General features: G+C 45.8%; 2 protein-coding genes across 3 annotated transcripts; both read left to right on the top strand.

The window, feature by feature from the left end:
- Nucleotides 1-998: 998 nt before the first annotated feature.
- Nucleotides 999-6,252, top strand: LOC100121479 (protein numb). Of its 2 annotated transcripts, none has more exons than XM_031924117.2 (10): nucleotides 999-1,651; nucleotides 2,354-2,512; nucleotides 2,761-2,832; nucleotides 3,004-3,222; nucleotides 3,297-3,483; nucleotides 3,566-3,820; nucleotides 3,954-4,139; nucleotides 4,219-4,679; nucleotides 4,750-5,043; nucleotides 5,157-6,252. In XM_031924117.2, exons 1-10 carry the CDS (start codon nucleotides 1,580-1,582, stop codon nucleotides 5,217-5,219), a joined length of 1,968 nt encoding a protein of 655 aa, XP_031779977.1. In that variant the 5' UTR covers nucleotides 999-1,579; the 3' UTR covers nucleotides 5,220-6,252. The 2 variants fall into 2 exon arrangements, with proteins under 2 accessions (XP_031779977.1, XP_031779978.1); XM_031924118.2 differs by having other exon boundaries at nucleotides 999-2,210.
- A 10,490-nt stretch (nucleotides 6,253-16,742) lies between these two features.
- LOC100121499 lies at nucleotides 16,743-18,414 on the top strand. Its single transcript, XM_001605060.3, has 3 exons — nucleotides 16,743-16,848; nucleotides 16,929-17,651; nucleotides 17,737-18,414. Exons 1-3 carry the CDS (start codon nucleotides 16,827-16,829, stop codon nucleotides 18,282-18,284), a joined length of 1,293 nt encoding a protein of 430 aa, XP_001605110.1. The 5' UTR covers nucleotides 16,743-16,826; the 3' UTR covers nucleotides 18,285-18,414.
- Nucleotides 18,415-24,589: the final 6,175 nt, after the last annotated feature.

Genomic DNA, 24,589 nt, shown 5'->3' with positions numbered 1-24,589 from the left:
TGCTGTTTAGCGCATGAACCTTGGTAGCAGGTTTTGCGGTACACATATTTACGATGTTAAAGAGAAACTTTTAATGTAAAACTTTTAAACAACGGCAGACATTTATTATATATAAAAATGAATACAATAGTTGACCATTAAAAAATTTTCACGACAGTCTAAACGAACCCAAGCATTTCATTCACGTAGAACAGATGCCGCATTTCTGCAACATATGTTTTAAGTGAAGAAGGATCAGCTTCACTTTTGACTAGACTGCGAGAGTACCCTTCGACCAACTTGGGCCTAGCTCCATTGCTTAATTTCTGATTACTTATACCAGCGGAAACTTTATCGTCCACTTGTTTTCATAAAATTAAAATTAAACAGAGTAATACAACTAAACGCGCGTCTATTCTCTTAGTTTCTTTTTTTCGGTCTCTAGCTACCTATACGGAGAAAAGAGTGATATAGAAAGTGTATAGCTGCAGCGTGTCTCAGCAGATGTACGGGTATTTCAGCGGCAGAGGGGCAGCTGCACGCGTCTCCCCACTCTTCGCATCACTATACACACATAAGAGCGGCAGTGTGCACAGCCTTCGCTCCTTGGCTGATGCGAGGGTTCGCCGCAGTCGAATAACGAACATCGGGGATCGGGGACGTATCACTTCTCTCGTCGTTGCCCGCAGCCTCGGGTCCGCGCGCGCGTCTCTTCGTCCTTTCTTCTTCATCCTCGGCGGGTTGTCCTGGTGAAGATTTTCCAAATTTTGTTCATTTCTCGGTGTCGTCGTGTTTTTAAAAAAGTGCATATTCGTGTGGAGTGCATCGCAGACAGGTGGATCACAGTAATAATCATCCACTTGCTGTATGCAGCGAACACGTTACTCAGTGCTTCGAGATTTAACTTAAGAGCTATCTCAAGTGCTTTACAGTTCTTCTAGATACTTGAGCGTGTTGTGCTCAGTGTCATCGGGTTCGCTACTTCGCTCCTCTCGCGGGAGCTTGACAGTTCGGAAACGGCCCAGCGGCAGCGACGACAGCAGTCGAGCGTAACGGCTCTCAACGGAAAAACGTGGGAACGACGGTTTCTCATTTCACGAGGGCACCCCTCTGCACCAGTGCGCAAGCGCGGTGTTTAAAAAATACGCGCGCGCTCAGGTGCAGCCATTCACATCGTCGTATCTGGTGTACAGCGAGATTGCGCCTCCCCACCTTCGGCTACCGTGACGTCAGATTTAGAGGCACATAGGGGGAGAGTCGCGTGTGCAGTTTTTCGGTTATACTCGCGTGGTGCAGTCGGAACTTGCCGGCCGGCCGATCATGGATCTGAGAATGAGTTTGATTCTCCGCCGCTTCGTCCTCGAGGAATCATTCTGTGCGTCGTATAGCAGCATAGTGTGATATCGTCGCAATTTATACGACCGAGGAGTGTGTTGTTATTATTGTTGTTGTTGTGGTTGTTAACGTATAGAGTGTGTGTTCTCAGTGCCTTCGCATATTCATCTGAGGGAAAAGTGATAACAAAGAAAGGAGATCCGGCGAGTAAAAGAGAAAGATATCCCTAGAGGATTATCAAAGCTAGAAGAAACGCATAAAAAAAATGGGAAACCAACCGTCCGCCGACCAACCGTTTAAGCGGGCCACGAGCTATGGAAACAACATACGACTCTCGGTAATTAATAACACCACTTCTTTCTCTTACTCTATCACTTGTTGCTTGCTATTGTCGCTACGGGTGTTAAAAAAATCTTATGGTAATTTTGCACCGGTGTCATTGTCGATCGAACTTATAAATACTCGTTGTTTCAAGAGCATTATAGTCATTCCGCATCCTCTGAAAACAGCTTTTGCACGATAAAAAATTTTAGCAATCAAAAGATCCTCGTTTACATTCGCCCGCAAATCGTACAAGTCTTACCACAATCATTAGATCAATAGGACCTACGAAATAACCAATGCTTTCACCCCTGCAATTATCTTAAATTTATGGCTTTTTATGCGACGAGTCCTATACACCCTACTATTGTCAGGGCTCGGGGGAAAAGAAAAGACAGCTCCGGGGGTGAGGAGACAAGCGCACACGCGCCTGTCAGAAAAACAGCTGATGCGGCATTCGGCTCCGCGTTTTAAATTCTCAGTACTTATCGCAATCGTCTTGTTTAACGCCATATTGTGTCGTGCGTTTCATTCTCATATTCATCCAATAAAGCTTTAAAATATATTTATGCAACGTAAGACTCGCTTTACCCAACCAGACTTACCTCAGTAAAACAAACACCTAATCCTTCTAACCTCGAAACGCGACTACTTGACGAGTTCGGAGATATTTTTGCAGCTTGTACTGATTGTGTCGGTGTATCTTTTTTTGTTTTAGAAACGGGAGAAATCGCCGGGTAAGCGGATGGACCGGCTGCGGAGAAGCTTTCGAGACAGCTTTCGGCGACGGAAGGACACGCCAGAGTCCAACAAACCGCATCAGTGGCAGGCTGACGAATACGCGGTTCGCTCGTCGACCTGCGCTTTCGATGTAAAGGTGAGTTATTTTGCTTCTTTTCTTTGTGTCCTTTAGTACCTTTTTTCACGTGTGTACAATTTGGTTTACTTATATCTTTTCGTTACTGCGAAAAGATGTATGTAACAGTAATACATAGAAAGTTTGGCAGAACTTATAGCTAAATGTCTGCTAATGAAATTTGGTTCACTTTTACAAATAGGGGAAAACTTTGTTTGCGTATGTGGATCAATTTATAACTAAAATTTCATTAAAAATGTTGTTTTCAGTATTTGGGGTGTGTTGAGGTGAACAATCAAAAGGGAATACAAACTTGCGAGGAAGCTTTAAAAATACTCAGGGTAAGTATCTTAGTATTTTTCTGAAAATAATCCTTCATTAAAATTCTCATTAGTAGTTTTACTCAGTTCAAACTTACCTTACTTTTCTCTCATTGGAAATTTAAAAGCCTGTACTAATGAGGTGATTTTTATATTTTGATCTTTACTCATTACTCGCAACTCTTTTTTTAGAATTCAAGAAGAAGACCAATTCGCGCAGAACTTCATATCTCTGGAGATGGCCTTCGTGTGGTTGAACATAAAACAAAGGGACTGATTGTCGATCAAATCATCGAAGGGGTATCTTTCTGTGCTTTTGACAGAAATCATGAAAAAGGGTTCAGCTACATTTGCAGGGATAGTACGGCGACGCGTTGGATGTGCCATGGGTTTTTGGCTTTGAAGGAATCTGTAAGTATAGGCTCAAAAATGTATGCTTTTACGTTGGATAAAACTAACGTTTGTCCAATTTTTCTCTGTTTCAGGGAAAAAGACTGAATCACGCAGTCGGGTGTGCCTTTTACGCTTCCCAGGAAAGAAAACAACGCAGAGAAAAAGATTACGCAGTGACGGTCAAATTTGATCAAAGAACATCGGCGTTCACGAGGACCGGCAGTTTTCGACAACCCAGTCTTGCGGAACGGCAGCCGGACAGTCGGGAACGAGCGATTGGTTAGCTAGCATAATATAAAACAAGTTATTCGGTTAAACGTCTTTCTGCGTATAAATTCTAAAAATACAATCCAAATTTCAGATGTTTTACCTGCGCGGCAAGTGCACAATCCGTTTGCGATTGAGAGGCCGCACGCGTCGCCGTTGCTGCTCGAACGACAGGGCTCCTTCCGGGGCTTCAATCAACTCAATCAGGCCTCGCCTTTCAAGCGCCAGCTGAGCTTGCGCGTCAGCGATCTCCCCAGCAATCTCGAGCGCACTCGCAGTTACAGCCTCGAGCCTTCAGATTTTTCGCGAATTCCGAAACAGCCTACTCAAATGCTCGCAAATCTTCCCGGTAAGCATTACATTATTGGTCCGCTGCGTACATCAGGTATCTAAACATTCTTAACTTTGCGATTCTTTGAATGGCTTTGATCGACTCCCTAAGCGCGCTATATTCATACTAATTACACATTTTTGCCCACCAGTACGTCCTGCTCCAGAGCTGCCAAGTAGCCAGAACAACGTGTCGGCGATATGTCAGCAAATTGTGCGCGGCCCCCCGCTATTCTCCAGCAGCGACGATTTTGGTCCAGGCATCTCGCGAACTACTACTAGCACCGTCGTCAGGAAGCTTTTTACTAATACGACCACGACAACTTACTTGCCCGGTCGTAAGTATCTATAATGCAAAATTCACGCGTTTAGATTAAAAATACTTAAAGATCTAAAATAAAGTAATGTCCTGTTCAGTGACTAACAGCAGATCGCTGGACGACCTGAAGCTGCAGAGCGACCAGAGCCTCGGCGTCGTTGTACTGAGCGACAGCAAAAATAACAACAACGACGAGAACAAGCCGCTGGGTAACGACGGTATCAACTGTTCACTGAGGCCGACACCGCCGCGCAAAAGTGTTAATAGCCCGCCTGCGATGAACGCGGTCACCTCGATCTTTGAAACCCCAACAGCGAGCCCGGTCGTCAGCATGAAATCGACCTCCTCACTCAGCAGAAACCCCAACGCTGCTTACCAGCAAGAAACCGCCACGAGTAACACGCTCTCGGAATCACAGAACGCCAACCTCGCCCCGGCTTCCCTTACGCCCGCAGCAACGATACCTACGCCGATAACCGCTATCGTGGGTAGCAGTGTTAACGGACTGACGGATCCCAATGCGGTTGTCACAACTACGCGGCCGATTCCCCCTTCAGTGGTAAGGACCGTTATCATCATTCTAAATAACATCACCAATTGCAAAACCTAACATTATCCTAATATCACAGGCGCAAGGAATACCTAACACCACGAATTTGCAACAACCCGACCCATGGTTGGACAACATGATGACGCAGGCGATGTCCACAGTTCCGCCAGTCTTCTCAGCCAATCCTCAACAAGCACCACCGCAGCATGCGCGTGCCCTAAGCTTAGATTCTGCAGCTATACCTCCAACTTCTGCCAGGACAAGCGTCGTCGATCCCTTTGACGCCAAGTGGGCCGAAATTGCCGCGCGTAATCTCAGACAGGCCACTAACACAAACCCCTTTCTCGAGCCGAACACAGCTCAAGCTTCCCAGGTGAGCTGTGAAGCTTCTCTTTAATCGTTTGCTTATTGTGGCGATCAAAAATTATATAATTTAAGTAAAAATAATGTAACTCTTTGCTGAATTGAATAACTTTTTTGTCGTAGGCGCAACAGTGGCACGAGGAGTTACAAAAGAGCATAGCCGACTACTATCGAAATGGTGTCTAGAAGAAAAAGTTGCTGAAATCGAAACAATCTTTTCAGGAAAATAGTAAAAAAGATTTGCAATAAAAGAAAAAAAAGCAGATGCTTTGATGTTTTCTGCGCACAAGAAATTCATTCGCTGCTCTGAGAAAAATGTACTCATCCGAACAGTAAAAGTCAGTCACCGGACTCGGTACAATTAATAAATCCATAGCGGTTAATGACAGATAAAAGCAAAGTGTATAAAGAGAACGAGAGTGTATATATTAACTTGTTATATTTGTACTAAGTTAAGGTTATCAAGAGCATAACCACATTTGTATAATTTCCATGTAATTCATACATATAGCTATAATATATAGTATTATTATTTTTCTAATGTTTGAAGATAAGACGTCGGAGGAGAAAGTGTTATAATAAGTGGATCTGTAAATAGTGTAAAAATTGATTATATTGTACAAACAACTAGATATATTTAGTTTTTATTCTCGTTAATATAAAAAAAGCAATAATAAGCATAACATACATAATAATTTGAATTCAATGAGATGCAAAGGATTTACTTTACAATTGTTCCAATTAGAGTCAACATCTTTCTTAGTACAAAGGATATAGATAATCACAAGAACAGCTACAAAATCAATATGGTAAATAAAAAGATTAGAAGAAACGAATATTCGTAAAAGAAGGGGGTAATGAACGGCTACTAATCGGCTACAAATGTGTTCAATATGCTGATAAATGATCTCATCTATAATAAAGAAATGACTACGAAAAAATTAAAAGTTTTATAATCACATAATTTATCGTTACAGTATAACCATTTTTTTATATTGAGTACTTGAGTCTTTATTAAAAATTATTAATTAAGTAATTTAACTAACATCTACACGCACTATTTACGGATTCTTTAGCGCGTGTTAAAATTCCAAATCTATATTCACACAGTTATAAACAGGTATGTTCGACCCGACCACCAAATTACCAGTAAAAAAATGTCTTAATAAACGTAACTGCTGTCGTAAATATGCGAGAAATTAAACGTTTTCGAAATGTGCATCTATAATTCTCTTTGTAAATGAAAAGTGTAAATTTCAGGAATTTTATTTTCGATTTTATTTCTTGCAATCACTGTACTAGCCTTTGTATAGATGCTGTTCATGATATCCGTTGCAATTACAATAAAATCTTGAAGTTTCACTTTTTTTACCTGTTGTATTTTGTATTTTACTCTATTTCTTATAAAGCGAGTTTGATTACTGTATGGTTTGACAAGTAATGTCATTTTATTTATTTGAATGATATGTCTGAGTTATAATTATATTTATTTCCGAATGAATGATTTAAATCTCATGATCGTTCCAAAGCATTTTATATTTATTGAGTGCACGAAGTCGAGACGTTGTTCTTCTTATTTTAATTTAACTCATGAAAAATATAAATATCATCGAGTTTATAATATTTTATACAGATTTGTATATTTTAAAAGCAAACAATTTTAAAAACGGTGCAATATTCTGCATGGAAACCTTCTTCCAAATCATTTGATCGGCGCATCATGATACCCACAATAGAAATAAGCTATTGGAAATTAAAATTTAATCAGCATTCAAACCGAATATAGTCATTTTACGCGTATACGCGTACATAAACGGAAATTGCTCTGTTTACCATGGCGCGTTACACGCAATATTCAATAACGTAAAATCACACTTTTCTAAAGCGAATTCTGTGAATTCAGCAACTATAATAATAAAGTAAACGCGAAGAATGATGCTTGGGTCGTTTAGAAGTTAATAGCAAAGAACAGCAATAAAACCACGCTTATTAATCACGGGGCTAAATAATGCGAGTCGTAAAAAAATTATGTCTTGACCTACTACCGCGCGTAATCATGATTACACGCGCGTCGCATCGAAGGGTGCAAATCCCCCCCCCCCCCCATGAAAGTAAATCAGGCCGTAAAAGTCATCACTCCTCCGATACTTTCATTTATTATGCACCGACTATAACTCAGCTATACATATATACGCATACGCCGCGATTTTACACGTTGGAATTCAGGATGAAATCTTAACAAGACGAATATGTGGACGCATATCTACATGACGATGTAACAATTTAACGGGACGTGCAAAAGGCCGATAGAAACATCATACAGACGGTGTAGCAGCACCGTTTCCCGTGAAACGTCGATCACGGGTAATTTGTTTGCCGGCGTTAAGCCGATTAATTCAGTCGCCCGTACGGCCCGTTTCGAGCGCATTGGAATCGATGAGCAGCGGCACATCAACGGCTCTGCGATGTATACGTATATACATATACACAGCTACGGCTCTATGCGCGGTGGCATTATCTGCCATTAAGAGAGGCTTTCGGTCAATGACGACGGTTTACTGCTGGGATGTTCATTTTTTGCGAGAGATTATTCAGTGACGCGGATAAAAGTTTCGGAAAATTGGCAACGCGATGTTGGATACATTTTAAATTTTACTAACAGCCACCGCAGCCAAAGAACACCATAAAAATGGCAGATAGCTCCGCGGTCCATCGGAGCGATCGTCTCGAAACCGTACGTCTCTCGTTTCTTTATTTTATTTTTGCTCCCCCTCAAAGAACAAGTCGCGTAACGAGGAAGAGAGGCCGCGGCGGTGGCGGCAGAGAGAGCTTAACCTTTTTGGCGTCGAGTCCGCGCAGCCATAGCCGACTAACTTTTCCGCGCGCGTAGAGAGAGAGAGAGAGAGAGAGAGAGAGAGAGAGAGAGAGAGAGAGAGAGAGAGCGAAAGAGAGAGGGAGAGAGTCCAGTTAATCGGAAACAGAGACAATTTAAAGCGAGAGACTCGCCGAGCCAGCTTGTTTCCTTCTTCCGGGCGTGCTTTCCTGCCGCCGCTGCCCCCGGACCAAATAGCTCTGCAAGCTCCGCCGCTACTTTAAAATAACTCTCCACTGGTCAGCCCCATTATCAGCTCCGAATGCAGCCCTGCTTTCGTGCGCGGGTTGCTCTTTTTCTCTCGGGAGTTAGAGAAGGAAGGACCGCACCGATGCCAGCCGGGAGAAACACAGGAAAGCCTGATGTAGAGAGGCTTTCTAAATTTCGTACTTCGAGCTTTTAGCGCGAGTTAATAAATTTCCCACCACGTCATAGCAGCTGTACACGCGCGTCTGTTTGCGAGAAACGCGATTCGAAGACGGAGCTGTTCAAAGGATGAAAAGTCAATAGACTCGCCGCGCGCACAATGGATCTCGAAAATCGGAAAAACACGCCTCTCGGCCCTTTCGGGGCTTTATCGGAGAAAATGCGATACAAAAGGCGCTTCCTCCGACGGTATATAAGACGTGGGCGCGCGCGCAGACACGGGCGATCGTCGTCGCGCGAGAGAAGATCCGCACAGTCGACTAGCCTTATATTTCCGAGCCAGCGCCTCTAAGAGAGAAAGCTATAGAGCTTACAGCTAAACTCCCACGTGGATCGGGCCACGTCGTGCGGAAAGTGTAACTCGTTGTCGAACGTCCGTTACTGTCTGCGAGATCGACAGGTTGCCTGCTCGGGCTCTTTGCTTCTTGCGGTAGCGGCTGCCTCCCCTTTATTCGCACACGTCTTTCCCGCGCGCGAGTCTCGCTGACTTTTATATCTCTCTTTATACTTAGTTACACTGAGTTGCTTCGAAAATCGAGAGAGCTTTTACCGTTATCGCGTCTGCCGATTCGAATATTCGTAAATTAATTGGACCCCAGAGAACCAATTTATAGATCCGCTCGAAGCGTTAACGACACGCCTAATTCAGGCACTTGAAAGAGAGAGAGAGAGAGAGAGAGAGAGAGAGAGAGAGAGAGAGAGAGAGAGAGAGAGAGCGAACAAGTCATTAAAGGAAATGCGCCTTGCGTAATACAATAATTCACGCGCGCCCCCGCCCCTTCCATCGGCCGCTATGTACGTCTATGTACAGTAGCTGCCACGTGAGTCCGCTACACTGCCGCAGCCACTGCGTAATTGTTACGCGCCTCTCTCGACTTACGTAATACCCGATATAATTCCCAAAGTACCTCATTAGAGTTCTCAGCCCCGAGTGGGGAGTAAAAAACGCACCTGCGCTGTGTACGGGGGAGTACAAGTCTCAGGCAGGAGTACCTATATACAGCGCACAACGACGGAGAGAGAGAGAGAGAGAGAGAGAGAGAGAGAGAGAGAGAGAGAGAGAGAGAGAGAGAGAGAGAGAGAGAGAGAGAGAGAGAGTAGCTCAATGGCAGAAAAGGAGCTGCAGACGCATTATCGATATTACACGAGGCGGCAAGATGTGCAGCAAGCAGCAGACGGGAAAAAGCTCGGAAAGAGGCAGAGGCTCCTCTCGCGCTTGCAAATTGAAATGCAGCTCCTTTGCACGAGTCTTCTTTCGCGCGACGTCGCGAAATTATTTGTGCGAGCTGTGCGTTGTCGCGGATGTCACTGCGAGGGACTATGTAATTTGGAGATTAGAGCCGAGTGATGAGCGGGGTTCTTTTCTTTTTTTTACACACGGCGGAGGAATTAGGCGTGATGGCCTCGGAAAGAGAGCTATTTCAATTTGCGATTCTCGGATTTTGGTTTCGCGCTTTTTTAGCTGATGAGCTTTTCCATACGTCGTTTCCAAGCCTGATGACAAATATCGCTAAAGACACGGCGAGCTGTATTCACCGCACGCGGTACCTGTTGATGCGAGTTCGAGCATCATCCTCGTCTGTTATTACGGCAACTCTCGTGCGCTGCGAGGTCACTCTTCGGTTTCCTAATGAGCTGGTGAGCCAGGTGAAGCGCGAGCGCCCGGGAATCAAACGTATACAACCCACTCGATGCATCGTGTACCCGGCGAGGCCCAATTAACGACCATACAACACAATAGGCCTAGAACGCCGCTTTTGTTTTCTGATCCGTTAAAATCCTAAAAATATTTAAAAGGCTAAAACGAGAGCTGCAGGAGTAGGCTCGCGGCAAAGGTAATTTTTGTTTAATCCACACCTCGAGCGCTCGGCTCGAGGCGAACTGAATCTAATAAGCGCGCGCATCCTCTCGTCGCTGCGCTGGATTCACAAGGCTCTTTTGAAGGCCCGGGCACATAATCCTAAAAGCACGTTATTATACTTCCAGGCTCGCGTAGATGAGACAAAACAACGGTAAACTAAGTAAGTAAAGCGAAACGCGAGTATTTTGAAAAAGAAAGCTCGTGTTTTCGCAGCTCCGCCGCCGGTGCAGGATGTATAAAAGAGGGCAATAATTGAATTTCGCGACTGCTATACTCGCGGGGGATGACCAAGGACAAGGGGGAGAGAGGGCTGCATTCGCAGCGGAAAATAGGTGGGCAGAAGTCTCAGCCCTGCCGCAAGAGCTGATAATTGGGTCGTATGCTTCACAGAGAGACGAGCAGCAGCAGCAGGCTGCAGCTGCGCAGCATGAGGGAGTGGGCGAAGCGACTCTCGCCTTAGAGCACTTAATGCAATTCCGCCGGGGCTTTCCGTCTGATGCTTGCCTACCTATACCATTCGTTGGTAACGCAATGTCGTTTACCTTCTCTCTCTTCCTTCCTTCCTTCCTCGCCCCGGAGACTCTATACGTATAGTGTACGCACACTCCGGATAACTGTATATAGATGCGTTACGTAGAGGCATAAGCATATAGGCGCGTATACTCCGACGAGGGCAAACAACATTCGGAATAATAAGGAGGCTAAAAACGCGCACGCGAGGCGAATCAAGTAGGAACAGTCGAGAGGGTAGTTGCTTCGGCAAATACTCGGGGGCGGCTGACGTTTAATACTCGCTACTACTGTGCGATCCAGTACGGGCGCGAGGAAATTGGAACGTTGTTCTCGAGCCTGCATAATTGTTTCTTCAAGTATGCAAAGCAATTTTCGGGATATGGCGAGAGCTCGAAACCTTGTGCAGCCACTGCGATATTTCAAAACAGAGTGAGCGAGCTAGACGAGGGATCGACTCGGCTTCTATCGCACATCGGCTCGCAAATGTGGAAGGAGCAACAGGTTATAACACGAACGGGAAAAAATCATCACCATATTCTTATATATAAGCGTCTCCTAATAACGAAAATATATGTGGAAAAGGGGTGAGGAACGCGTCGACGAAACGTATATAGCGGTGTACATAGCCGGAGAAGCTCGGATGTAATCAGAAACGAGCGAGAGGGGCGGCGCGCCGAGGGGGGAAAGCAATTGCTGCGGAGGAAAGAATTCCAAGTAGCAGTTACAATACTATGTACAATACTTCGTGAATTCAGCTGCTCCGCGGCAATACTCGATGAAAAATTCTATGCATATCTGAGCGTATAAAGGCGCGCTCGCTGCTCGCGCGATATCAGACGCCGCGAACGTTCCTAGATATTAATGCGTTATTTTCGCTCGAGCGCCCGTTGTTTTCGCGTGCGCGCGGCTGGTGGTGAAAAAATGTTGCCGAGAATTCTTTTTCGGCGGGGCCGAAATTACACCGATGTTTGATAAAACCCGCGGCTACGGCGGCAAGTGGTTTTATTTCATTAGGAGTCTGGGCTGCGATGCAGACGTTATCAAAGATGCAGAGTCGACGCGCGCGAGTGTATAGCAACTATACTATCCTTTTTCTGCTCGGTTGTGCTCGTAATAATAAATGCATGGATTTTAGATCTTACGATATTTTCGTTATTCGCGAGTAAAACCCGAGCAATACTCGTTGCGCGTTGAATAATTGAACGCGGAGATCGAGTTTCTTTTCGATTTTTTTGTATTCGTAATTCAATGACGGTCGCGCTTTGAAAATAGTTGCTCGTCGACGTATCTATATTTCGAGCCTTTAAAACGTACTGTAAAATGATCATCGCAAATACAACATAAGACGAGAACAATCAAACGCTGAGCGATCCCGAACATCCGACGCAATAATACGAGCCCTCCTCGCGTCCATTATCCAAATTTTTGCGCAGCTGAATCATAATTCGATTGCCGAAGCCTCTGTCTCTCGGCAGCGTAGGCGGCGGCGGCGGCGCGCGACAGGCCTCGTCGACTTGATGGATGGATCGGCGACGAGGCTCGGAGAACAGCAGCTGCCTCTCGGAGACGCGAGTATAGGCGAGATATGTCGCCCGAGCTGCAGCTCCGGAATTTAATCAACTATGCGCGAACCCGTACGCGCGCGCGCTCTCTCCTCTATATTAGCTGCAATCTCAATTACGCATAAAACGCGAATTTAATGCAGCGTCGTCTATATATAATAGTATACGCGTAGAAGACGGCGCGACTCGACTAAATAGGCACGTATCGCTCGGCGCGACGTCGGCCTTGTACGGAATACACATAAGTGCGATATGCGAGCTGCGGATGAGGTATATAGCTTAGAGAACCCATGAATAGTCCACGGCTCTGTGAATGGAAGCGTGTGTATGTGCTGCGGGATACCGTGGCGCGCATACAGGTATACAGTACATACGGGGCGAATTATTCGCGTTCCCTCGGGGCTGGCCACTTAGTCGATATTCTATGGCTGCTGAGCATTGTTTCTCCAATTATTTCACGCATAGTCAAAGGGATACACGCGCCGCGGCGGTCTCTCTCGCTATCCTCGCTCTCCGTACTTACGCGCATAATTATCCCAGATTCCTTGGGGTGGTGTGAATTTCGCTGCTCTGTATGGGGCGCACGCTGTATAATAGTAGCTTGCGCTGCCTAGCAGATTCTGTTTGTTTAATTAAGGGGTATTATGCTCGTTTATCAAGATTTCCCTTCGTTTGGGAAATTGATCGTTCGGCCCTTGTGCCTAGCTAACATCGCCGTTGCATTATTACCCCGCGAAGAAAAAAGATACGTCGGCATCCTTGTATAGGGTTCGAGAATGCGAAATTGGTCAGAGTGGAGACGCTTTTGGACTTACCTCGTTATCTTACCGCATTTCGACTATTTAGCTCTCTATAGTCTTTGACTAGCGAAGATAGGTGGCGCATCGGCACTTTTCCGTTTCCCTCATCAGAATTTTCGCGCAGAATACATATAACGTATAAGGCTGTATCACTTATGCCAAATTGATTTGTCGGACCTAGCGCTTGGGCCGCTCATACTATAACTGATTTTATTTAACGAACATCTTTTTTGTCATTTATATTTTGATTCAGCAAATATGCATGCCTAAACTTTTGAGAAAAACTTTTGTAATCATTTACTCTATATAAGACCATTGGAGTTCTGTTTCTACACGTCAATATAACCGAATCTGCACTGGCAAAATTTAGATCTTCTTGTATAGATTTGGGACAAGTGACTGATAAACTCCGTGTATATCAGTATACTCGAGTATACATGCAGAAAGTCGTTAATTGAATGACCTCTAAAAATAAGCATCAACGTCGAGAGAGTTAGTGAGATCCGAAAACAAGAGAAAATCCATTTTCCGGCTTGAATCGCACAATGCGGCCGTAAATAGCAGAGCGCGCGGCATTAATTCGCAATTTGCGGGCTGAAAAGGAGCCAGCCGCTCGCTCGCGCGCAAGCATTCGGGCATATCACACGGCTCAGCAGTTTCGGAAGGCAGTAGTCCCGCGCGGTATACACAAAGCGAGCGAGAGCCGCACGAGCGCGAATGATGTAGAGTAAGGGTTTGCGCGGCCTGCGGATTTAGCTCCATATCCGGCGTGATTAATAATGCGCCAAGACGCGATAGACGTCGGCCGGCTACTGGCTTATGCTTCATTAAATCGCGCGCCCGAACCCTTGGCGCGCCTCGTCGATTTGATAGGCAGTTGCCCCGGCGAATTTCGCAAGGAGGAGAGACACGACTTTTGCTATGTACCGATGCTGCTGCTACTGGAGAGCGACGTCTCGTTAAGATGACGCAGCATTATAACAATGTGCCGAGGCCGAGCTTGACAATGCTGCTGATGCTAGTCCGCAGTAGGATGCTCTGTATAGCCATTATACAAGCCAAGGGGGCGAACGTTACACCGTCCGCAGCTAAATGCGCTCTCGCCGCTAGCTGACTCCTGCAGATTGACCTCTGTGCTGATACTCCGACTTTGAAGCGCGCCGCGCGGTCTTCTTGAATATCTTATGTCGGCGCATTTCGAGCGTTTTCGTCTAGACCAACCCGTTAATTGGCTCCCCGCCGACGTGCGATATTTCAATATGCACCGTGTGCGCGAGCGCTGCATCCATCTGCAGCGGGAATACATAAGACGGCGCGCTCGAGTCCGGTCTATTATGCAAATCGTCGCTGTATTCGATTGTCGTTCTCGGGGCACGAGGTATAACAGGATTAAGCGCGAATGCGAGTTTACAGCGGGGTCGAGGGATCGATCAATCGGCGATTCCTCGTCCCGATGATATTGCCCGTATAACAAAGAGCCTGCAGCCCCGGCACGTCTCGGCGCTGGAAATTTTTCGCCCCGACGACGGTTAAACGAAGAACGGCTGGATAATTAACGAAGGCAGCCCCGAAAATACTCTTCATCGTTCGTCGTCGGCTCCCAACGGCGAAAAATGTTATTAACGAGATATTCGCGTCGCAATTAAGACGACGAGGATTTTCGGAGCAGCCGCTAATGGCGTCTCGAATTATCGATCGCTCTTCGTCTTGCTCGCTCGCGTATACACATCTTGTTCAAAATCGACGATGCGAAATGCCGCTCGATTGAGGGAAGGAGAGAGAAGCGGGAATCGATCGAGGCGCGCTTCGCTGAAGGCATAGAGAGAGAGAGAGAGAGGGGGGGGGGGGCGGAATTGCATCGGTTTCAGTGGCTGGCTTCGAAGCTATATGTACAGGGTTCCGATGCCACAGGGTGTGAGTAGTGCGAGTGTTTGGGTGCGACCGCCTCGTAATGACGGCAATGCCGGCGAGCCGTTTTCCTTTCATTGCCTCGCACGCGCTCTCGCGGTGAGACTAATGTGCGTATTGTATTTCTTGGGGAATTCGATGGATTTTGCTTTTGTCGCCGTGAGGGCTTTGTTTAACGGCCAGGCGATATGTGGGTCGCGGTATTGAAATTCTCACCTGGAAGCCATTGGCTTGGTCGTTTTTTTTTGCAAAGCTCACTGTGCGTTAATTGCCATGAAAGTTAGGGATTTTACTTTATTTTTCTAAAATTCAGAATAGTAGAATGGAGATCGTGGATAAGATTGGGTAATATTGAGGCTCGATAAACACGAAATAAATTGATGGATTCATTTTCTCAAGCTGTTTCGCGCTAATATATTTCTCAGAACTATAGTTCTCGGAATTTAACGATGCCTATTATTCGATAATGGCGCGTGCGTCTGAATTGCTGCAGTAGGAAGGAAGTACTAACTTATACATCGAAATACTCTTCAGCATTCTCCAGAAATTTTAATAGAAACGTTGAAATTTCACTCGCGCATATCAGGTCAACGTACGTATACGACAAAGTGACAAGATTATATCTATATGGATTTTTCGCGTGATGTCTGGCAAAGCGTGTGCATCCACAGCAACAGCAGCGGGGCCGGATGGCTGTAGCTCGTTTATCTTCAGGTAGTTTACAACAGTCTGGAGAGAAAGTTCTCCGAACTTGCCGACGCCGACGGGGGGGATAGTTTCGTAGTAAGGAGTTATGCCGACACGTCGTCCCGCATTCTTAAGTCGCTGGCTGCAAGAGACCGCCGAGGAATGGGGGAGGACCTTTTGCCATAATTTCCAGCGTAACTCGCACGCCTCCTCTCGCCTAATGTCTTTATCTCGAGCTGCGCGCGACTTTGGACGATTTTCTCGATCGCGCGAGACTCTTTCCTGCGCGTAGATGCCCCCAAGGCGCGAGAGCAGCTAGTCAAACAACGACGCTGAATAAATCGGTGCGAGTCTCTCGTAGGCGCGGTACGCTTTTACTTGTCGAGCGCGGGGGACAGAAGTGTTACGAGCCAGACAGTTTTGCAAACGCTCGGCATTTGTCTTCGCGCGCAAACACGACTTTGCGATATTAAAGTTCTGAGCTTTGTTTTCTCGTGCAGACTAGTGAATCGCTTGGATAGTCTTCATATCCTGCCGAGCTTGCGCGCCTAAGAAAAAACTCTGTCGACTGTTTCGGTTTTATGCTTTCTAAAAGAGATGTTTTATCGTAAAAATTAAAATAGAACTGTAGACAAACAAAGTAGACCATTTTTTACGACAACGATCAAAAACATAGGTATGTGACAATGCACGCGCACACACCTAATAGAATAACCAATCCTTTTATGGCAAAAAACACGAAATTTAACGATCTAAAGCTTTTACTCTGAAAACGCAAACAAAGGCGATAACAATGTTTTTTTCAAGAGATCTGTATATTCAAGAATATTGTAGCTTCGACAAACGCGAGATTAACAAAGTTACTGAACTGTCAAATTTCATAAATAATTAATGCGCGACTTAATGAAAAGTAAAGATTCAAATATTATTTATATAAATTTCAAACTAAATTTTAAGAAGGAACGGGGAGAATCCAGTTTCTCAGTAGAATACTTTTTTCAGAAATGAGATAATACTACGATGATATATTCTGGATTTTCTCTTGTTTTCAAGCATACGATAACATTTTAGATTAAACAAGTAAACTGAGGCTATATAAAGAGGACTACAAAATCGCGTAGCGTCAGTGTAAGCTCGCTTATATAGACGGAACGAAATCTACTGATGCGGCCGAACAAAACTGAACGTGAGTACTGCAGTTATAAGATCAATCTGATAAATTCAAACTACCCAACACATTGCGTTATTTTTTCAATTATTTTTCAGACGTCATGCCAACTTTGAGAAAAATCGCGTGCATCGCGATTCTCTGCTTGGTTTTTGGAGCCAATAATGCGGAAATAAAAACTGTGTGGGAGAAAAGACTAATGTTTCCGGATACCCAATTATATTTCCCACTTGAAAATTTAATGAAAGACAACAGCGAGCATTTTGATAGTTTCACGTACGCTCTATGCGAAACTAATGAAGATAAAAGCGAGAAGATATGCAAAGTTGTTCTTGAGACCAAAGATCATACTGAACGGTTTTGCAATGTCACTTTAAAAGTTAGTAAGGGAAAAGACTACAAAATCTTTGAAGAAATGAAGATGACTCAGTACGGTCCAGAAAATATTATGCTTCTCTGGGAAGAACATGATGAAGGGAATGGAAACATTAAAGCCACCGTCGTTGATATGAGTAACTGTCAAACAGAAGAAGTTATGATTTACGCATCAGCAAAAAAGTATCATATCAGACGGATTAATACGATCGCTTACAACGACACCACTATTGACCTTGTGATGCAATGTGGCGAATATGCACAATTATGCAAAACGAACATCAACGCACAAGGCAAAATAGTCACTTTTACGAAACCATGGACTATGGATATAATCAGTGAAGCTTACGTCAATTCCGCGATACACCATTCAAAATCTAAAGGGTATCTCATGTATTCCAAAGGAGCTTACAAGTACCATGAACTGTATTCAGTCAAGGACAATGGTGAGTTAATAAATATAGAAACGAGTAGTGATTCATAGAAATGAAGCATGAGACTTGACACTCACATAAATTTATTATTTAACAGGTAAATGGAAACTGCTGAAACAATCTAAAGATCGATTAGGTCCAAGCCTATTGTCAACTGGCCACGGGATGATTAGCAGTGTAGCAACATATACTGACTTTCGGATACTCGGAAACAACAAAGTCTTCATCTGGCGTTTCGATGTTGAGGGAAACTTTAAATTGGACAAGACTGTGGAATTTTCAAACTTCATACTTTATTCCGATATCCAGAATCTCGCTGATGGAGGATTTTTGTTACTCACGGTGGAGTGTCAGGGAACAGTATCTTCAGACTGTAAGCTAATAAACGATATGACATATCGTGTTACGAAATTCGGAGCCGACGGAAACCGGACTGGATCGTTAGAATTCCCGGAAACTAGAAAACTGTTTTCAAATAATGTCACCACGCCTAGCTTTGGTTTAGTGCGAGTATTCGAAAAGGAGGCAAAGGAATATTGTTTGTCGTTTGTAACCGGATGCGTCGCCTGCACTAGAGGCCAGAGAGGACCGAGTCATCTAGAAATAATAGTTAAGTGTTTTTCCGACGGCGATTTTTCTGTTTGAGTACCACAGTATCTTGATATTTTTATATTGAAATTACAATCAGAAGGATGAAATAAATTGCGAGTGAAGTGCTTTTTTGGAATACATAGTTAATAAAGCTACAGTCTAAGAAGTGAACATGGGATACAAACTTGTGTGAGATAATGTTTCAATTATAAGTCCATGCTTTTTTACACCGCGATAACATATCAAGTTTGACCTACAACCCAATCCAAAGCAACACGCAGAGTCGTTCTCCGTCCAATCAGCTGATTTAATTATAACCGAGTATCTATTACGTTAAAATACTTTCGCGGACAAAGCTACGACAAAAATCAGAGAAAAAACAATGCACCAGCCCGTTACCATTACAAACTAAAAGTTAATAAACAAATAGTCATCGCAAGCCTTCATTATCGTCCCAAGTCTTGCAATATGCAGACCCGAGATGCTGAGCCCTGCATCACACCAGTTGCGCATTAGCCATTCGGCAAACATCCACTCGGCGGTATCAAGCAGCAGGCCCCGCATAAATCGTGGCCGCGCGAATACTCGACTGACTGCGCGGCTCATAATTCAGCGGCGCTATGTGCGCTCTCGCGGGGCCTCCCTAAACGCACGACGGTTCCCGCCACCGCGACTTACAAATTCAGCAGCGGCGTCCCGCCAATCGATCCCAGCAGACCCCCATCATTTATTTCGCCATATATGCATATTCCGCCGGCAACCGCGGCTCATCGCATCTCGCCGCCGACGTAGCGCACAAAGGCGAGTGCGCGAGTTTTTCGTTTGTTCGGCGAAATTAAAAGCTCGCCCGCATGATGCGCGCAACTTTCTCCGATAATTGTTTTGCTCGTTTCTAGCTCTGCCGGCGGCTGTCAACATATTGCGGGCTCGCGGCTTTGTGAATGTACAGAAAGAGGACTGGGGCGAGAGGTATTTCGCTGCTGCTACTGGTCCAATCGCCGGACGGCTAAGTATTTCGAATATCCGAGCGCTCGCGACTTCGTTAATTTCAAGTATTTCTCTGTACGCAGAAATATGCGAAAAATGCTGATGCTGATGGATTAACGTACGGGAACGAGGTCGCTATTTTGACCAATGATTTCTCCGATGCGTTTCGTTATATTGTACAAAATAAATGAAAAAAGGTAAAATAGCGTGTTTATAGCGATAGCGCAACGAGTTCAAAACTCACGGCTACAAATTGCAAATCAAACGCAGTCGCGCTCCAAATTACAGCAATTTCAAATATTTGTCGCGGAGCAATAGTACACGTCACTTCCGCGTATATGATATAGCTACGTCGAGCAAACATGCTGCTGCTGCTGCTGCTGCTGTATACGCGATATGAAATTTTTCTTTTGATCAGGCGACGCGCACAAAGTCGATTGCGAGAGTGATTTCCCATGTGTCTCTCCTGAGCAGTAGTAGCAGCGCACGATACAGAGGGAACCACATAGGGATACGCGATATCAAACATACATGGGCTGCATATACAGGTAGCCGGAATCGAGTCGATCGGTTGCGCTTTTGGATGCGTGTGTGTGTCAATAATACGGGCCTCGAGAGCGCATCAGGATTTGTAATAAATTAACGGAAGCTGCGCTCGGCGCTAATTACCCATTCTGACGTGAGCCGGCCGAGTGTGCGATTATTACACATGCACGTTTTACGAACCGAAAATACTTATGCAAGTGAAGCACTTTTTCCGGCTGTATACGCTTCGTTGTGCTTAATATGCGCGCGCGAGCGCGTGTTTTATTGTGCGGAATTTGGCGAGCGATAACAGCCCTTGTAAAAGCTTTAATTACCGGACCGCGCGCGGACGCGCTAGAGCGAAATCACATTCGTATAATCGCTCGGGAAGCGTCTGCTGCAGCAAAGCGCGAAATCCGTGCGTAAATTTTGTAAAAGTTATTATGCCTTCCCGAGCCGTGAAACGGCGCCGAATTACGCCGGCCATTTACTTTGTGGACGACGGTTAGTCGGCCCCCCGATTATCGAACGCTACAACAACAACAACGAGTCTTTTATTCCCCACACGAATAGTATTCACGCCGATACGCTGCGGGGCTATCCGTCCGATAATTGGAAAGCTCGACCGGCGGATTATGACCCTTGAGAGGCTGCATCGAACGAGCACACACGCGCTTCTTCCACGATAAAGACGCGCGGAGAGAGGTGGATCCGTAAGCTCCTGCGCTGCGCCTTGGGCACGAAAAATCAACAGACGCTCGGTACAGCGCGGGGCGAGCGTGTATCGTTATTACGCGAGTGCGGTGTGCGAGTGTCTCTGTGACACCGGGACGGATCAGTCTGGTTTTTTGGTCGGGATTTTTCGGGCAAACAATGACGCTTATCTCTTCGGCTGTGGCAATTTCGGTTACAATTTCAAGTTCACACAGCTGTTCTATTCAAATTTCTTGAAAGTAAAGTTTCATTTAAAACACCATACCTCGAGAGCGCTTCGTTAGGATTCGAAAAATCACGAGTCAGGAAAGCCATTAAAGGCGCATTTTAGTATTCTCAAAATGCAAAGCGAAATTTTAAGAGCACGAGAGAGTAGCCCGCGAGAATTAGCATGGCAACTTTCTTAATTTTTTAAAAGGGCTACCTCCCGAGCTTTTTTAGCCATCAGCATCAGCGGTGTCGTCGGAAACAACTCCGACAAAATGAAACGTAAATATTGACCAAGCTTCGCGCGGCGAACTTAAAAAACTCAACTCGCTGCAGCAGTGTACGCGTATTAATAAAGATGAGCGCGGCGGGCATTTCGCGCAGCTGTTGTGTGTGTGTGTGCGTGTGTATCTAGTACGCGCTTCAATCTCGCTCGCGTAAAACGCTTCTTTAATGTATACAATAGAGTCGAGAGCGGGGCTGGGACTGTGTCGATTTCAAACGGTCGCGGCAATCCGTATAAAAATGAACAATTTGCGGATAGTACAGTCGGCTCGCGACGATGTATGGAATAAACTAGAGCCTCGTGAAAAAGGAAATTAAACGCTGCAAATGAACTGTTGCGGCTATCGAGTTCGCGGGCAAAGGAAATACAAAATGCAACGGGATTGCGGCTGCGAAGGATACAGAGTAAATGCGAATTTTCGCGTATGCCGCGCGCTTGCTCGTAAAGACAGCGCAGTAGCAGCGCGCGCCTAGTGAGCGTCGATTCGGCGCGACTATAAAGCCTCTCCGGTTTCTTACGTTTACATTTAAATCGGTACATTAGCGAATGCAATTTAATTCCAATTTACAACTCCGCAATCCCGGACAAATTGCAATGGATCTCGCTCTCTCCTATATACGCCGCGCCGTCGGCAGCCCTCTCCCTCTCTCTAGTGTATATCTATAGCTCCATCGGATCGCTGAAAAACTCACTGCAGCGGTATCAGCAGTTTTTTACGCTCTTGCGCAGTTGCAGTCCTTCTCTCTTTTCCGATGTTAAGGATCGTGTCGATACTCGTAAATCCAGCGAGAGAGAGAGAGAGAGAGAGAGAGAGAGAGAGAGAGAGAGAGAGAGGCCTCCCGCGCGGCTATGCGGACTTTCAACAATGCGTCTTTTTCTTATGTGCCTTCTGCGAGCGATGCTTTTTTGCGATTTACTCTCTCCGCGCTCAGCTAAATTGTTTCTTTTTTATACGTTTTTTTTTGAGCCACGGAAATGAAGCTATCTCCCGACGGTTTGGACGTAACTTTTGACTGCCGAAATTTTACTCCCCTTCTATTTCGAAACCGATGAGTCGAAAAGAGCCAGCATAGTCAAAAAGGAGCTATGAAATTACGATCACCGCGAAGCGCGTCGTCTCATAGAAACAGCAAAAGTCGCGGCGTCAAAATGCTCACGTGGCGCTGCAGGTGGCCGTCCGGCGACAAAAGCACGTCAAATATTTGCTCAAGTTTGGCAAGACTGCGGCAGCTCTCGAGACGTTTCCCCACGTCTATATATACCCGGCCGTCTCCCCTTCTCTCTCATAAGAAGCGCGACGAGGCGCAGTTCTGCTGACTGTGGCCGTCGGAGACTCCCGCCCTCCCCCGGAATCCCTCTCAACGACGTCGCGCGTAACAAAAGTACTTATTCATCCGTCGCGACGAGAGAGAGAACATGCGCCATTTCCAGCCGAGCGCCGCTCGACAAATACGACTGTTTTTCCAGAACAGAGAATATGAATTTTTGCTTCAATTTACATTGCGAATCGTCCCCGCGTGAGATATAGCAGCGGAATCTTTGTTACACCGCCGCGATGTAAACCCTCACACACACACACACACACACACACACACACACACACACACACACACACATATATATATATATATATATATATATCGATCGGCCCGACTGCACATTCGCGGTCTCGCGGCAAGTGTGTCTATATAGTTGCGAAGCGCCGGCACGCGAAAAAGGACATCGCGCTTCCCGCGTCAACTTGTGTAAGCTGCTTACGATATACCAGCGCTGAACCTTCTATATGCACTTAATCACATCCAGCGCCGGGGCTACACCGCTGTGCACACACATGCAGAGGGGGAGAGGAGGGCCGCTGCTCACGGCCCAATGGAGTTGGAACTCTCCGGTAAGAGGATTTCTACGGCGCGCGTGCGGTCACTTCGGCGGATTGGACGGACAGATGCTGCTGCAGCGACGACTTTCCCTCCCGCTTATCCACGTCGGCCGCGCGCGGTTTTCTTTTTGGCCTACTCCGCGCACTACTGCGCGCGACGTTTATTATTCATCTTTCGCGAGTGGACTTTGCACTCGCCAAGTTTTTTCGCCCGGAGGGACATTGTGAAAGCCCGCTTCGGAATGTGTCGCACACGCGGCTAAGCTCGAGCGAGCGCGAGTGGATTATTCATCGCTGGACGGCCGCTAACGACCAAGAAAAACACGCGCGCGGACTCTTTCTTCCCGGCGAATCGCGCGTATGCATATGGCTGTAACGTTGTATAGCCGCGAATTCGACGAGGATTCTCGCGGCGTTCGACGCCGGCAAGGGCTATGGGCGGAGGAGAATCTGCTTATCTTTTTCCACGCCTCGCTTGGCGCAAACTTTGCGCGAGCTCTACCCCCGCGGGATTCGGCTCTGACACTCGTCAAAGGCGAGACGCGACGCCGGCGCAGACAAAAAGTAGATTCGAGAAAGAGCGGAAGCCTCACGCACTATATAACCATACGACGACGTTGTACGTTGCGGGAAGGAGAGACGAAAAGTCACTGCAGAGCAGGCTGTTTCAATTTTCGCGCCGGAGCCGAATATGAAAATCGAATTTTCCCGCGCAATCGACGTGTAAACTCGCAAGGCTCTCTCTGAAGCGAGCAGAGTAATGAAAAAGTGTAGCGCCGCGATCCGGAAAAATAATAAATCCCGAACAGAAGCCGCCGCCGACGCAGTGTTGCGCGATAAACTTCCGACGAGAGCCGACGCGAGCGAGAGGGCTGCGGGAGAAGAAAGATTAATTAAACTGTCATTCAACAGGCTGACTGTTAATTTCATTTTCAGAACGCCGGGACTTAAGGCTGACGCCTGCGTCAAACGCGCGGTGCACATTTCATTTCGCGATTTTTCGCTCGAACTGCCCCGCGCACCTCCGCGCGCGCGAGGGAGAGCGGCCTTTGTCGGAAAAGCCGCCGCACGAAGAGGAATGAGCTTTTGACGCCGCGGCGCGAGAACTGCTCAGGTATAGCGGTCGACGAGAGATCGAGAGGTGCTTGCTTAGAGGTATAACTCGTTCGAATGACGCGGGAAATTTAAATTCCACATAAAATGGGTAAAATGCCTTTTAGGTAAAATGCCCAATACTTGGACGAAATGAAAATTTCGACCTATACTTGGACACTCGAATATTTGCTATTGTGATAAAATAAAACCGTAACCTCAAAAACTAAACTGGATCAGCATTGCAAACATCATTACTAATAATATACTAATGATTTTGATAACATTTTAACAAAAATCAATTCTCAAGGATGATTTGAAAGACTGCTCTCGAGTCCCAACTTTACCGAAAACGCGATTTCCATAAAGCAGTAGTTGGACACGTTTAATTTAAACGCCCAACTACTGGGGCTAAGACCGCATCCAAGTACTGGTTCAACCGTGTCAAATGATGTCCAACTATACCGTGTTTTTATGCCGCTCTTTAATATTTATTTTTATTGTAAAAACTGATTGTTTGAGGTTACGTTTTTTTTTTTAGATTGAAAGTTAATTATGTCGGCTAAACGTTGGTATTAAAAGATTTTGATACTTCGCAATTTTCCGTGCGAAATAAATGAGCTTCTAAAATGTCCTCAAAATCTGTCCATGTACTGGGCATTTTTGCCGCCG

This window comes from Nasonia vitripennis, chromosome 2 (assembly GCF_009193385.2).
Source record: "Nasonia vitripennis strain AsymCx chromosome 2, Nvit_psr_1.1, whole genome shotgun sequence".
Lineage (NCBI taxonomy): Eukaryota > Metazoa > Arthropoda > Insecta > Hymenoptera > Pteromalidae > Nasonia > Nasonia vitripennis.
The sequence above is the reverse complement of the archived record's forward strand: the minus strand, read 5'-3'. Positions and strand labels throughout refer to the sequence as shown.

Coding starts and splice junctions, on each gene's coding strand:
- LOC100121499 (XM_001605060.3), top strand. CDS start 16,827: ATGCGGCCGAACAAAACTGAAC. Junction 16,849..16,928: donor GCGGCCGAACAAAACTGAAC/GTGAGTACTGCA, acceptor ATTATTTTTCAG/ACGTCATGCCAACTTTGAGA. Junction 17,652..17,736: donor GTATTCAGTCAAGGACAATG/GTGAGTTAATAA, acceptor ATTATTTAACAG/GTAAATGGAAACTGCTGAAA.
- LOC100121479 (XM_031924117.2), top strand. CDS start 1,580: ATGGGAAACCAACCGTCCGCCGACCAACCGTTTAAGCGGGCCACGAGC. Junction 4,680..4,749: donor GGCCGATTCCCCCTTCAGTG/GTAAGGACCGTT, acceptor CTAATATCACAG/GCGCAAGGAATACCTAACAC. Junction 5,044..5,156: donor ACACAGCTCAAGCTTCCCAG/GTGAGCTGTGAA, acceptor TTTTTGTCGTAG/GCGCAACAGTGGCACGAGGA.